Source organism: Engystomops pustulosus, chromosome 8 (genome assembly GCF_040894005.1).
Source record: "Engystomops pustulosus chromosome 8, aEngPut4.maternal, whole genome shotgun sequence".
Classification (NCBI taxonomy): domain Eukaryota; kingdom Metazoa; phylum Chordata; class Amphibia; order Anura; family Leptodactylidae; genus Engystomops; species Engystomops pustulosus.
In genome coordinates this window covers 105,418,878-105,434,364 of record NC_092418.1, presented here as the reverse complement: position 1 = coordinate 105,434,364, position 15,487 = coordinate 105,418,878, and the positions used below count along the sequence as shown (strand labels likewise).

General features: G+C 50.4%; 1 protein-coding gene across 1 annotated transcript; it reads left to right on the top strand.

Moving 5' to 3' along the window:
- On the top strand, positions 1-15,121 carry ACTR3 (actin related protein 3). Its single transcript, XM_072122170.1, is given in 11 exon segments — positions 1-126; positions 211-289; positions 292-320; positions 11,459-11,554; positions 11,635-11,742; positions 11,834-11,977; positions 13,680-13,853; positions 13,933-14,025; positions 14,097-14,222; positions 14,490-14,573; positions 14,678-15,121. Coding segments are annotated over 11 exon segments (1,101 nt in total). The 5' UTR covers positions 1-54; the 3' UTR covers positions 14,774-15,121.
- Positions 15,122-15,487: the final 366 nt, after the last annotated feature.

Sequence of the window (15,487 nt, the reverse complement as noted above, 5' to 3'; positions counted from 1 at the left end):
GGTATCGCCATCAAGGAGTCGGCGAAGGTGGGAGACCAGGCACAGAGACGTCTCATGAAGGGGGTGGACGACTTGGACTTCTTCATTGGTGATGAAGCAATAGACAAACCAACATATGCCACAAAGGTAGGAGGGGTGCGGCCACAGGACCCCCAAACTGTTCACAGGGGGTCTGAAAATCACCACAACTTCTGTGCCTTCTTGTCACAGTGGCCGATCCGTCATGGAATCGTGGAGGACTGGGATCTCATGGAACGATTCATGGAGCAAGTTATATTCAAGTATCTGCGGCCGAACCTGAAGACCATTACTTCTTACTGGTGAGAATGTGATCCATCCCATCATGTGCTGTAATATACAGGGTCAGTCAGCTCTCCTCCTGTGTGGTGGAGTAAATGCTCCTCTAGGTGTGGAGGATGCCCCTGTCTATGGTGATGGTAGAACCTCCTCTCCTCTAGGTGTAGAGGATGACCCCTGTCTATGGTGATGGTAGAACCTCCTCTCCTCTAGGTGTAGAGGATGCCTCCTGTCTATGGTGATGGTAGAACCTCCTCTCCTCTAGGTGTAGAGGATGCCCCTGTCTATGGTGATGGTAGAACCTCCTCTCCTCTAGGTGTAGAGGATGCCCCCTGTCTATGGTGATGGTAGAGCCTCCTTTCCTCTAGGTGTAGAGGATGCTCCCTGTCTATGGTGATGATAGAACTGCCTCTCCTCTAGGTGTAGAGGATGCCCCCTGTCTATGGTGATGGTAGAATCACCTCTCCTCTAGATGTAGAGGATGCCCCCTGTCTATGGTGATGGTAGATCCTCCTCTCCTCTAGGTGTAGAGGATGTCCCCTGTCTATGGTGATGGTAGATCCTCCTCTCCTCTAGGTGTAGAGGATGCCCCTGTCTATGGTGATGGTAGAACCTCCTCTCCTCTAGGTGTAGAGGATACCCCCTGTCTATGATGATGGTAGAACCTCCTCTCCCCTAGGTGTAGAGGATGCCCCCTGTCTATGGTGATGGTAGATCCTCCTCTCCTCTAGGTGTAGAGGATGCCCCTGTCTATGGTGATGGTAGAGCCTCCTCTCCTCTAGGTGTAGAGGATGCCCCCTGTCTATGGTGATGGTAGAATCTCCTCTCCTCTAGGTGTAGAGGATGACCCCTGTCTATGGTAATGGTAGAACCTCCTGTCCTCTAGGTGTAGAGGATGCCCCCTGTCTATGGTGATGGTAGAACCTCCTCTCCTCTAGGTGTAGAGGATGCCCCCTGTCTATGGTGATGGTATAACCTCCTCTCCTCTAGGCGTAGAGGATGCCCCTGTCTATGGTGATGGTATAACCTCCTCTCCTCTAGGCGTAGAGGATGCCCCTGTCTATGGTGATGATAGAGCCGCCTCTCCTCTAGGTGTAGAGGATGCCCCCTGTCTATGGTGATGGTAGAACCACCTCTCCTCTAGGTGTAGAGGATGCCCCCTGTCTATGGTGATGGTAGAACCTCCTCTCCTCTAGGTGTAGAGGATGCCCCCTGTCTATGGTGATGGTAGAACCTCCTCTCCTCTAGGTGTAGAGGATACCCCCTGTCTATGGTGATGGTAGGACCTCCTCTCCTCTAGGTGTAGAGGATGCCCCCTGTCTATGGTGATGGTAGAACCTCCTCTCCTCTAGGTGTAGAGGATGCCCCCTGTCTATGGTGATGGTAGAACCTCCTCTCCTCTAGGTGTAGAGGATACCCCCTGTCTATGGTGATGGTAGGACCTCCTCTCCTCTAGGTGTAGAGGATGCCCCCTGTCTATGGTGATGGTAGAACCACCTCTCCTCTAGGTGTAGAGGATGCCCCCTGTCTATGGTGATGGTAGAACCTCCTCTCCTCTAGGTGTAGAGGATACCCCTGTCTATGGTGATGGTAGGACCTCCTCTCCTCTAGGTGTAGAGGATGCCCCCTGTCTATGGTGATGGTAGAACCTCCTCTCCTCTAGGTGTAGAGGATGCCCCTGTCTATGGTGATGGTAGTACCTCCTCTCTTCTAGGTGTAGAGAATGTCCCCTGTCTATGGTGATAGTAGAACCGCCTCTCCTCTAGGTGTAGAGGATGCCCCCTGTCTATGGTGATGATGGAACCTCCTCTCCTCTAGGTGTAGATGATACCCCCTGTCTATGGTGATGGTAGAACCTCCTCTCCTCTAGGTGTAGAGGATGCCCCCTGTCTATGGTGATGGTAAAACCTCCTCTCCTCTAGGTGTAGAGGATGCCTCCTGTCTATGGTGATGATGGAACCTCCTCTCCTCTAGGTGTAGAGGATGCCCCCTGTCTATGGTGATAGTAGAACCTCCTCTCCTCTAGGTGTAGAGGATGCCCCCTGTCTATGGTGATGGTAGAACCTCCTCTCCTCTAGGTGTAGAGGATGCCCCCTGTCTATGGTGATGGTAGAACCTCCTCTCCTCTAGGTGTAGAGGATGCCCCCTGTCTATGGTGATGGTAGAACCTCCTCTAGGTGTAGAGGATGCCCCCTGTCTATGGTGATGGTAGAACCTCCTCTCCTCTAGGTGTAGAGGATGCCCCCTGTCTATGGTGATGGTAGAACCTCCTCTCCTCTAGGTGTAGAGGATGCCCCCTGTCTATGGTGATGGTAGATTCTCCTCTCCTCTAGGTGTAGAGGATGCCCCCTGTCTATGGTGATGGTAGAACCTCCTCTCCTCTAGGTGTAGAGGATGTCCCCTGTCTATGGTGATGGTATAACCACCTCTCCTCTAGGTGTAGAGGATGCCCCCTGTCTATGGTGATGGTAGAGCCTCCTCTAGGTGTAGAGGATGTCCCCTGTCTATGGTGATGGTAGAGCCTCCTCTCCTCTAGGTGTAGAGGATGTCCCCTGTCTATGGTGATGATGGAACCTCCTCTCCTCTAGGTGTAGAGGATGTCCCCTGTCTATGGTGATGGTAGAACCTCCTCTCCTCTAGGTGTAGAGGATGCCCCCTGTCTATGGTGATGGTAGAACCTCCTCTCCTCTAGGTGTAGAGGATGCCCCCTGTCTATGGTGATGGTAGAACCTCCTCTCCTCTAGGTGTAGAGGATGCCCCCTGTCTATGGTGATGGTAGAACCTCCTCTCCTCTAGGCGTAGAGGATGCCCCCTGTCTATGGTGATGGAAGAACCTCCTGTCCTCTAGGTGTAGAGGATGCCCCCTGTCTATGGTGATGATGGAACCTCCTCTCCTCTAGGTGTAGAGGATGCCTCCTGTCTATGGTGATGGTAGAACCTCCTCTCCTCTAGGTGTAGAGGATGCCCCCTGTGTATGGTGATGGTAGAACCTCCTCTCCTCTAGGTGTAGAGGATGCCCCCTGTCTATGGTGATGGTAGAACTTCCTCTCCTCTAGGTGTAGAGGATGGCCCCTGCCTATGGTGATGGTAGAACCTCCTCTCCTCTAGGTGTAGAGGATGCCCCCTGTCTATGGTGATGGTAGAACCTCCTCTCCTCTAGGTGTAGAGGATGCCCCCTGTCTATGGTGATGGTAGAACCTCCTCTCCTCTAGGTGTAGAGGATGCCCCCTGTCTATGGTGATGGTAGAACCTCCTCTCCTCTAGGTGTAGAGGATGCCCCCTGTCTATGGTGATGGTAGAACCTCCTCTCCTCTAGGTGTAGAGGATGCCCCCTGTCTATGGTGATGGTAGAACCTCCTCTCCTCTAGGTGTAGAGGATGCCCCCTGTCTATGGTAATGGTAGAACCTCCTCTCCTCTAGGTGTAGAGGATGCCCCCTGTCTATGGTGATGGTAGAACCTCCTCTCCTCTAGGTGTAGAGGATGTCCCCTGTCTATGGTGATGGTAGAACCTCCTCTCCTCTAGGTGTAGAGGATGCCCCCTGTCTATGGTGATGGTAGAACCTCCTCTCCTCTAGGTGTAGAGGATGTCCCCTGTCTATGGTGATGGTAGAACCTCCTCTCCTCTAGGTGTAGAGGATGCCCCCTGTCTATGGTGATGGTAGAATCTCCTCTCCTCTAGGTGTAGAGGATGACCCCTGTCTATGGTGCTGGTAGAACCTCCTCTCCTCTAGGTGTAGAGGATGCCCCCTGTCTATGGTGATGGTAGAACCTCCTCTCCTCTAGGTGTAGAGGATGCCCCCTGTCTATGGTGATGGTAGAACCTCCTCTCCTCTAGGTGTAGAGGATGTTCCCTGTCTATGGTGATGGTAGAGCCTCCTCTCCTCTAGGTGTAGAGGATGTCCCCTGTCTATGGTGATGATGGAACCTCCTCTGCTCTAGGTGTAGAGGATGTCCCCTGTCTATGGTGATGGTATAACCACCTCTCCTCTAGGTGTAGAGGATGCCCCCTGTCTATGGTGATGATGGAACCTCCTCTGCTCTAGGTGTAGAGGATGACCCCTGTCTATGGTGATGGTAGAACCTCCTCTCCTCTAGGTGTAGAGGATGTCCCCTGTCTATGGTGATGGTAGAGCCTCCTCTCCTCTAGGTGTAGAGGATGTTCCCTGTCTATGGTGATGGTAGAACCTCCTCTCCTCTAGGTGTAGAGGATGCCCCCTGTCTATGGTGATGATGGAACCTCCTCTGCTCTAGGTGTAGAGGATGTCCCCTGTCTATGGTGATGGTAGAGCCTCCTCTCCTCTAGGTGTAGAGGATGTCCCCTGTCTATGGTGATGGTAGAGCCTCCTCTCCTCTAGGTGTAGAGGATGTTCCCTGTCTATGGTGATGGTAGAATCACCTCTCCTCTAGGTGTAGAGGATGCCCCCTGTCTATGGTGATGGTAGAACCTCCTCTCCTCTAGGTGTAGAGGATGCCCCCTGTCTATGGTGATGGTATAACCACCTCTCCTCTAGGTGTAGAGGATGCCCCCTGTCTATGGTGATGGTAGAACCTCCTCTCCTCTAGGTGTAGAGGATGCCCCCTGTCTATGGTGATGGTATAACCACCTCTCCTCTAGGTGTAGAGGATGCCCCCTGTCTATGGTGATGGTAGAGCCTCCTCTCCTCTAGGTGTAGAGGATGCCCCCTGTCTATGGTGATGGTAGAACCTCCTCTCCTCTAGGTGTAGAGGATGCCCCCTGTCTATGGTGATGGTAGAACCTCCTCTCCTCTAGGTGTAGAGGATGCCTCCTGTCTATGGTGACGGTAGAACCTCCTCTCCTCTAGGTGTAGAGGATGCCCCCTGTCTATGGTGATGGTAGAACCTCCTCTCCTCTAGGTGTAGAGGATGCCCCCTGTCTATGGTGATGGTAGAACCTCCTCTCCTCTAGGTGTAGAGGATGTCCCCTGTCTATGGTGATGGTAGAACCCCCTCTAGGTGTAGAGGATGGCCCCTGCCTATGGTGATGGTAGAACCTCCTCTCCTCTAGGTGTAGAGGATGCCCCCTGTCTATGGTGATGGTAGAACCTCCTCTCCTCTAGGTGTAGAGGATGCCCCCTGTCTATGGTGATGGTAGAACCCCCTCTAGGTGTAGAGGATGGCCCCTGCCTATGGTGATGGTAGAACCTCCTCTCCTCTAGGTGTAGAGGATGCCCCCTGTCTATGGTGATGGTAGAACCCCCTCTCCTCTAGGTGTAGAGGATGCCCCCTGTCTATGGTGATGGTAGAACCCCCTCTCCTCTAGGTGTAGAGGATACCCCCTGTCTATGGTGATGGTAGAACCACCTCTCCTCTAGATGTAGAGGATGTACCCTGTCTATGGTGATGGTAGAACCTCCTCTCCTCTAGGTGTAGAGGATGCCCCCTGTCTATGGTGATGGTAGAGCCTCCTCTCCTCTAGGTGTAGAGGATGCCCCCTGTCTATGGTGATGGTAGAACCTCCTCTCCTCTAGGTGTAGAGGATACCCCCTGTCTATGGTGATGGTAGAACCTCCTCTCCTCTAGGTGTAGAGGATGCCCCCTGTCTATGGTGATGGTAGAACCTCCTCTCCTCTAGGCGTAGAGGATGCCCCCTGTCTATGGTGATGGTAGAACCTCCTCTCCTCTAGGCGTAGAGGATGCCCCCTGTCTATGGTGATGGTAGAACCTCCTCTCCTCTAGGTGTAGAGGATGCCCCCTGTCTATGGTGATGGTATAACCACCTCTCCTCTAGGTGTAGAGGAAGCCCCCTGTCTATGGTGATGGTAGAGCCTCCTCTTCTCTAGGTGTAGAGGATGTCCCCTGTCTATGGTGATGGTAGAGCCTCCTCTCTTCTAGGTGTAGAGGATGCCCCCTGTCTATGGTGATGGTAGAACCTCCTCTCCTCTAGGTGTAGAGGATGTCCCCTGTCTATGGTGATGGTAGAACCTTCTCTCCCCTAGGTGTAGAGGATGCTCCCTGTCTATGGTGATGGTAGAACCTCCTCTCCTCTAGGTGTAGAGGATGCCCCCTGTCTATGGTGATGGTAGAATCGCCTCTCCTCTAGGTGTAGAGGATGCCCCCTGTCTATGGTGATGGAAGAACCTCCTCTCCTCTAGGTGTAGAGGATGCCCCCTTGTCCAGGTCACAGGCCTAGGTATAAAAAGATCTTTGGAGAGATCCTTGTACTGTCCGTTCAGGTATTTGTACATTGTAATGAGGTCTCCCTTCAGTCACTTTTTTTCTAAACTGAATAATCCCAAATTTTGTAATCTGTCAGTGTATTCTAGTCCCCCCATTCCCCTAATAATCCTGGTTGATCTCCTCTGCACCCGTTCCAGCTCTATTATATCCTTTTTATACACTGGTGCCCAAAACTGTACACAATATTCCATGTGTGGTCTGACCAGGGATTTGTATAAGGGCAAAACTATGTCTTTATCATGAGAATCTATTCCTCTCTTGATACATCCCGTAATTTTATTTGCTTTAGCAGCAGCCGCCTGGCTCTGGTCACTAAAATTGAGTTTACCATCCACCAATACCCCCAAGTCCTTTTCAGCTCCAGTTTTACTAAGTAATTGACTGTTTAGAACATAATTATACTTTTTGATTCCATGGCCCAAGTGCATAACTTTACATTTATCTACATTAAACCTCATCAACCATTTCTCTGCCAACTCCCCAAGCTTCCACAACTATCAGCCTCAGTATTTATTACTTACACAGCTTAGTATCCTCTGCAAATATTGAAACTTGACTGTGTAAACCCACTACAAGGTCATTAATAAAAATATTTAGTGGTCCCAATACTGACCCCTGTGGCCTCCACTGGTTATGGCAACCCAATTTGAGAATGTGCCATTAATGACGATTACTTACCCAAATACACAGATTTTCCCCTAGTCCCAACAGTCTCATTTTATATACCAACCTTTTATGTGGCACGGTGTCAAATGCCTTGGAAAAGTCCAGATACACAACATCCACAGCGTCCCCCAGGTCCAGTCTGGAACTTACCTCCTCATAGAAGCCAATCAGATTATCCGAGGGGACTGATCCCTCATAAACCCGATGCTGATGCTGGGTTATAAGGTTATGTAAAGTTGGTGGAGCCTTCTAAAATTAAAAATAACGGTCTGTCACTGTACATAGTACATATAGAGGATGCTCTCCTCCTGTGTGGTGGAGTATATACATATAGAGGATGCTCTCCTCCTGTGTGGTGGAGCATATACATATAGAGGATGCTCTCCTCCTGTGTGGTGGAGTATATACATATAGAGGATGCTCTCCTCCTGTGTGGTGGAGCATATACATATAGAGGATGCTCTCCTCCTGTGTGGTGGAGCATATACATATAGAGGATGCTCTCCTCCTGTGTGGTGGAGCATATACATATAGAGGATGCTCTCCTCCTGTGTGGTGGAGCATATACATATAGAGGATGCTCTCCTCCTGTGTGGTGGTGTATATACATATAGAGGATGCTCTCCTCCTGTGTGGTGGAGTATATACATATAGAGGATGCTCTCCTCCTGTGTGGTGGAGTATATACATATAGAGGATGCTCTCCTCCTGTGTGGTGGAGTATATACATATAGAGGATGCTCTCCTCCTGTGTGGTGGAGTATATACATATAGAGGATGCTCTCCTCCTGTGTGGTGGAGCATATACATATAGAGGATGCTCTCCTCCTGTGTGGAGTAGTGTGTGTATATATAGGATGTGTCGGCTCTCCCCCTGTGTGGAGTAGTGTGTGTATGTGTATATATAGGATGTGTCGGCTCTCCTCCTGTGTGGAGTAGTGTGTGTGTATATATAGGACGTGTCGGCTCTCTTCCTGTGTGGAGTAGTGTGTGTATATATAGGATGTGTCGGCTCTCCTCCTGTGTGGAGTAGTGTGTGTGTATATATAGGATGTGTCGGCTCTCCTCCTGTGTGGAGTAGTGTGTGTGTGTATATATAGGATGTGTCGGCTCTCCTCCTGTGTGGAGTAGTGTGTGTGTGTGTGTGTATATATATAGGATGTGTCGGCTCTCCTCCTGTGTGGAGTAGTGTGTGTGTGTATGTGTATATATAGGATGTGTCGGCTCTCCTCCTGTGTGGAGTAGTGCGTGTATATATAGGATGTGTCGGCTCTCCTCCTGTGTGGAGTAGTGTGTGTGTATATATAGGATGTGTCGGCTCTCCTCCTGTGTGGAGTAGTGTGTGTGTGTGTGTGTGTATATATAGGATGTGTCGGCTCTCCTCCTGTGTGGAGTAGTGTGTGTGTGTATATATAGGATGTGTCGGCTCTCCTCCTGTGTGGAGTAGTGTGTGTGTATATATAGGACGTGTCGGCTCTCCTCCTGTGTGGAGTAGTGTGTGTATATATAGGATGTGTCGGCTCTCTTCCTGTGTGGAGTAGTGTGTATATATAGGATGTGTCGGCTCTCCTCCTGTGTGGAGTAGTGTGTGTATATAGGACGTGTCGGCTCTCTTCCTGTGTGGAGTAGTGTGTGTGTATGTGTATATATAGGATGTGTCGGCTCTCCTCCTGTGTGGAGTAGTGTGTGTGTGTGTGTATGTTTATATATAGGATGTGTCGGCTCTCCTCCTGTGTGGAGTAGTGTGTGTATATAGGACGTGTCGGCTCTCTTCCTGTGTGGAGTAGTGTGTGTGTGTGTGTATGTGTATATATAGGATGTGTCGGCTCTCCTCCTGTGTGGAGTAGTGTGTGTGTGTATGTGTATATATAGGATGTGTCGGCTCTCCTCCTGTGTGGAGTAGTGTGTGTGTATATATAGGACGTGTCGGCTCTCCTCCTTTTGTGGAGTAGTGTGTGTATATATAGGATGTGTCGGCTCTCCTCCTGTGTGGAGTAGTGTGTGTGTATATATAGGACGTGTCGGCTCTCCTCCTGTGTGGAGTAGTGTGTGTGTGTATGTGTATATATAGGATGTGTCGGCTCTCCTCCTGTGTGGAGTAGTGTGTGTGTATATATAGGACGTGTCGGCTCTCTTCCTGTGTGGAGTAGTGTGTGTGTGTATGTGTATATATAGGATGTGTCGGCTCTCCTCCTGTGTGGAGTAGTGTGTATATATAGGATGTGTCGGCTCTCTTCCTGTGTGGAGTAGTGTGTGTATATATAGGACGTGTCGGCTCTCCTCCTGTGTGGAGTAGTGTGTGTGTGTGTGTAGGATGTGTCGGCTCTCCTCCTGTGTGGAGTAGTGCGTGTATATATAGGATGTGTCGGCTCTCCTCGTGTGTGGAGTAGTGCGTGTATAGAGGACGTGTCGGCTCTCTTCCTGTGTGGAGTAGTGTGTGTGTATGTGTATATATAGGATGTGTCGGCTCTCCTCCTGTGTGGAGTAGTGTGTGTGTGTGTGTGTGTGTATATAGGACGTGTCGGCTCTCCTCCTGTGTGGAGTAGTGTGTATATATAGGATGTGTCGGCTCTCCTCCTGTGTGGAGTAGTGTGTGTATATATAGGATGTGTCGGCTCTCTTCCTGTGTGGAGTAGTGTGTGTATATATAGGACGTGTCGGCTCTCCTCCTGTGTGGAGTAGTGTGTGTATGTGTATATATAGGATGTGTCGGCTCTCCTCGTGTGTGTGTGTGTGTGTGTGTGTGTGTGTGTGTGTGTGTAGGATGTGTCGGCTCTCCTCCTGTGTGGAGTAGTGCGTGTATATATAGGATGTGTCGGCTCTCCTCCTGTGTGGAGTAGTGTGTGTGTATATAGGACGTGTCGGCTCTCCTCCTGTGTGGAGTAGTGTGTGTGTGTGTGTGTATATAGGACGTGTCGGCTCTCCTCCTGTGTGGAGTAGTGTGTGTGTATATATAGGATGTGTCGGCTCTCCTCCTGTGTGGAGTAGTGTGTGTGTATATATAGGATGTGTCGGCTCTCCTCCTGTGTGGAGTAGTGTGTGTGTATATATAGGATGTGTCGGCTCTCCTCCTGTGTGGAGTAGTGTGTGTGTATATATAGGATGTGTCGGCTCTCCTCCTGTGTGGAGTAGTGTGTGTATATATAGGATGTGTCGGCTCTCCTCCTGTGTGGAGTAGTGTGTGTGTATATATAGGATGTGTCGGCTCTCCTCCTGTGTGGAGTAGTGTGTGTATATATAGGATGTGTCGGCTCTCCTCCTGTGTGGAGTAGTGTGTGTATATATAGGACGTGTCGGCTCTCTTCCTGTGTGGAGTAGTGTGTGTATGTGTATATATAGGATGTGTCGGCTCTCCTCCTGTGTGGAGTAGTGTGTGTATGTGTATATATAGGACGTGTCGGCTCTCCTCGTGTGTGTGTGTGTGTGTGTGTATGTGTAGGATGTGTCGGCTCTCCTCCTGTGTGGAGTAGTGTGTGTGTATATATAGGACGTGTCGGCTCTCCTCCTGTGTGGAGTAGTGTGTGTGTATATATAGGACGTGTCGGCTCTCCTCCTGTGTGGAGTAGTGTGTGTGTATATATAGGACGTGTCGGCTCTCCTCCTGTGTGGAGTAGTGTATGTGTATATATAGGACGTGTCGGCTCTCCTCCTGTGTGGAGTAGTGTGTGTGTATATATAGGATGTGTCGGCTCTCCTCCTGTGTGGAGTAGTGTGTGTGTATATATAGGATGTGTCGGCTCTCTTCCTGTGTGGAGTAGTGTGTGTATATATAGGATGTGTCGGCTCTCCTCCTGTGTGGAGTAGTGTGTGTATATATAGGATGTGTCGGCTCTCCTCCTGTGTGGAGTAGTGTGTGTATATATAGGATGTGTCGGCTCTCCTCCTGTGTGGAGTAGTGTGTGTATATATAGGATGTGTCGGCTCTCCTCCTGTGTGGAGTAGTGTGTGTGTGTGTATATATAGGACGTGTCGGCTCTCTTTCTGTGTGGAGTAGTGTGTATATATAGGACGTGTCGGCTCTCTTTCTGTGTGGAGTAGTGTGTATATATAGGACGTGTCGGCTCTCCTCCTGTGTGGAGTAGTGCGTGTATAGAGGATGTGTCTGCTCTCCTCCTGTGTGGAGTAGTGTGTGTATAGAGGATGTGTCGGCTCTCCTCCTGTGTGGAGTAGTGCGTGTATAGAGGATGTGTCGGCTCTCCTCCTGTGTGGAGTAGTGTGTGTGTGTGTGTGTATATATATATAGGACGTGTCGGCTCTCTTCCTGTGTGGTGAAGTATATATTTTGTCTCTTTGTAGACTGAGCCTCCTCTGAACACTCCGGAGAACAGGGAATACACGGCTGAGATCATGTTCGAGTCTTTCAATGTCCCTGGGCTGTACATTGCGGTGCAGGTAAGTGTTTCCTGCAGCTGCTGTGGGTATTCTCTCCGGTGTGGCTGCTTTCTCTGAGCTCCAGTGTCTTCTCTCTACAGGCCGTTCTCGCTTTGGCGGCTTCTTGGACTTCCAGACAAGTGGGTGAGCGCACGCTGACCGGGACAGTGATTGACAGTGGTGATGGGGTCACACATGTCATCCCGGTGGTGAGTACCTGATGCCCTTGTGTATGGCCGTTCTCCGAGGCCTTGCATTCTTTTTGTACTTTGCCCCCATTAATGATGTTTGCGTTTCCAGGCTGAAGGTTACGTCATTGGCAGCTGCATTAAGCACATTCCCATCGCAGGGCGAGACATCACCTACTTCATCCAGCAGCTTCTCAGAGACAGGGAGGTGGGCATTCCACCGGAGCAGTCCCTGGAGACCGCCAAGGCTGTAAAGGTAGGAACTTCCGCAGTGCACGCATGCCGGGGTCATGGCTAATGCCAACTCAGTGATGGGACCAGGGATCATGCACTGAGCAGGTGCAGATGAACAGAGCAGGCCTCTAATGCCTGTAAACAATGTTGGTCAAGTGTCACTATCATATCAAACCACTTCTTATCACCAAGCACTAGGGAGAGCACAGGACCCCAGCACTGGCCGCAGGACATCACTGGTCTCTAACACGGCTCTGCTGGGATCTGCTACACTCTTCTTCCAGTCTCTTACACATTTCTGTGACTCTTATGGGTTTTTTGGCCAGAACTTTAGTCACCAAGGATGAGCTGTGTTGCTTTAATGCCAAACGTGTCATCGGGCATAGTGGCCAAAAAGTTGGATTTTGGTTTCCTCTGAGCAGAGCACCTTCTTCCACATGTTTGGTGGCTTTTTCTGGATATCTGTGAGTAATGGCTTCTTCTTGCCTCTTCCATAAAGGGCAGATTTGTGCAGTGACTGATTGTACTATGAACAGACTCTTCCCCCCCCCCTCAGCTGTAGGTCTCTGCAGATCATCCAGAGTGGTCATGGCTGCATCTACGATCAGTCTTGTCCTTGTGTGAGATGAAGGTTAGAGGGACGGCCGGGGCTTGGTAGATTTCCGGGGTCTGATGCTCCTTCCATTACAATATGATGCTTCCACGCGGCTCCTTATCACGGGACCTGCCTGGTGTGGTCCTTCATGATGCAGAACCTGAGATATTACAGAGCAGGTAGATCAGAGACTGGAATTCTGGAGGGAAAATAAAGGGGCTGAATGATATTACACGCCCACTCAGTTTTGTTTTTTTTTGTTTTTTTTTTAAATATCCAATATATTTTGTCACACATTACATTTGTGTCTCACTTGTCGTTGACTCTTCACCAAAAATATTAGCCTAAAATGTGGTAAAAAGTAGAAAAGTTCAAGGGGGCTGAATACACAAACACACGTACACACTGTATTCACACTTGCATTTATCAACTCCACGGAGCCACTGTTTGAGCTGTATTAGGCCTCACATGGAATCGGGAGACGTCTTCATGGCTGGACCATTATTCCCCCTCCCTCTATGGTCTGCCTGTAGAGAGACATGGTCCTGTCATGTGAACACAGCCGTAAGAAGGTACCAAGGGGGTTAATAAGGGAGCAGTAATCGTCTGTTCCCTCCCTCTTCTAGCAGCATCTTTCAGCTTTAGTAACCTGGTCCTATCGAGTGATCTAGATGATGGGGTAGGGGGGGATACAGCGACTCCACGGCCCGGGCGCCTGTTCAGTATAAAACTGGCTGTGCCCTTGACTGGAATCACCGTAAGCCGCCCCCCACCCATGGCCGCCCTGAATCACTTAATTACTGAGAATAGTGGGCGTTCTTGACTGAGTCTAGTAATGTGAATGCCAGATACACCCACATAGCATGTGTGGCAGCGTGGGGGGATATGGCATCTGTTACTGTAGTACTGGAGGATACACCAAAAACCAAGTGCAGTCTGATGGGCAATCGCCTACTCGCCCTACTCCTTATATACCCATCAGGGGAACTGAGGGTCAACAGATATTACATCCCCCACATCATCGCTGTGCCATACCTTCATGGGCTGAGCCTTTACACCTAAAATATAATGGTAGTTTAGGGTCCGTGCTGTACCCGACCTCTACATCGTCTCCTTTGTCTCTTTATAGGAACGTTTCAGCTACGTCTGCCCTGACCTGGTGAAGGAGTTCAGCAAATATGATACAGATAGCGCCAAGTGGATAAAGCAGTACAGCGGCATCAACGCCATCTCTAAGAAGGAGTTCAGCATTGACGTGGGGTATGAGAGGTTCCTGGGCCCTGAGATCTTCTTCCACCCTGAGGTTAGTCACCGTCCCCACTCTGCATGCACCGTGTGATCACCCCGTGTGCCACTTTTAATCTTCTCTTGCCACTTTGCAGTTTGCTAATCCAGACTTCACCCAGCCCATCTCTGAGGTTGTGGATGAAGTGATTCAGAACTGCCCCATTGATGTGCGTCGCCCTCTCTATAAGGTGAGTGAGGAACCTCGTGGTCTGTAGGTCCCTCTTGTCCTACTTTACCCTGACACCTGCTCTGTGCACAGAACATCGTCCTCTCTGGAGGCTCCACCATGTTCAGGGACTTTGGCCGCCGTCTGCAGAGAGACCTGAAGAGGACAGTGGATGCCAGACTGAAGCTGAGCGAGGAGCTGAGTGGAGGCCGCCTGAAGGCAAGTACATGGGCTGAGCAGGAAGGAATGACCTGGAATCAGTACAGGGGGGTCGGGGGGTAGAAACCTATAGATAAAAACTATAGTGTCTCGTGGGAGGGATTCCCTTAGGGGGGTCCAGGAGGAGTCGTAGTCATTCAGGATTTACTTGTGGCTAGTCTGGGGTAGTTTGTTGGGTCCTTTTATGGTGTTCCTGCTGCCCCCACACACAGTTGAGGTACGGGTAGTGTACTGATGTGGTGCCATTGTCTCCTCTTTCCTTTTCAGCCAAAGCCCATTGATGTGCAGGTGATCACACACCACATGCAACGCTATGCTGTCTGGTTCGGGGGCTCCATGTTGGCATCCACGGTAAGACCATGGCACAGTTGATGGGTGAGGGAGGCAGCAGAGGTCCTGCCCCCAGACGGGGTAGAATTAGGTTCTTCACTGATGGACTTTGTTTTGTTTTCTAGCCGGAGTTCTATCAGGTCTGTCACACAAAGAAGGACTATGAGGAGATCGGGCCGAGCATTTGCCGCCACAATCCAGTGTTTGGGGTCATGTCCTAGGTGCTCGGTTGCTGAAAGTCTCTGTGGCCTCGGGTTTATACATCTCCAGGAGGATGGGTGGCCCTGGCCTCCACATTACGGTTCAATAAAACACATGCTCTGGGATCCAGTCCTGGTATTATGTATGGACCCCGCAGCTCCCTGTGACCAGTCATGGTAGTCGCTTGCTGGCGTTTTGTATCTTTGTACTGGGGTGGGGGGGATGGCAGCAGCTTGTGCCCCCTGCCACCTCTTATCTTTGCTTGCACAGAGCCGGATTGTATCTGCGCCGTTGTTTGCTGCTTCTGATTTTCCATGAAATGGTGACATGTGATCATTCCAATAAAGGCCAGCCTGTCTTTTCTACAAGGTCTGTCAATGTACTGAATGCGGACGGGGCCACTGTAGCTGCACTGTATGAGGGAGGGGGTCACACATGTCCGCATCTCACTCATCAGTTTGTCAGCAGGTGGTGGTCATACTACTACTATAAAGAGGGCACAACTTGGCTCATCTGCCCATTGCGATGTACTCCCGAGACCAATGCGGTTCTCCTTGACGCAGTGGGTCAGTTCTGTGACCCCATGTACACCACCCTGTGTTTGGGCTGGTGGGAGAAGATGTGTTTTGGAGATTCCAGCTCCCCCCCAGTACGGAGGGATCTGTGATGTGACTGAGGTCTGTTGCTGATATGTCACCTGGAGAGGCACAAAAACAATGTTTGGAGACCTTGTG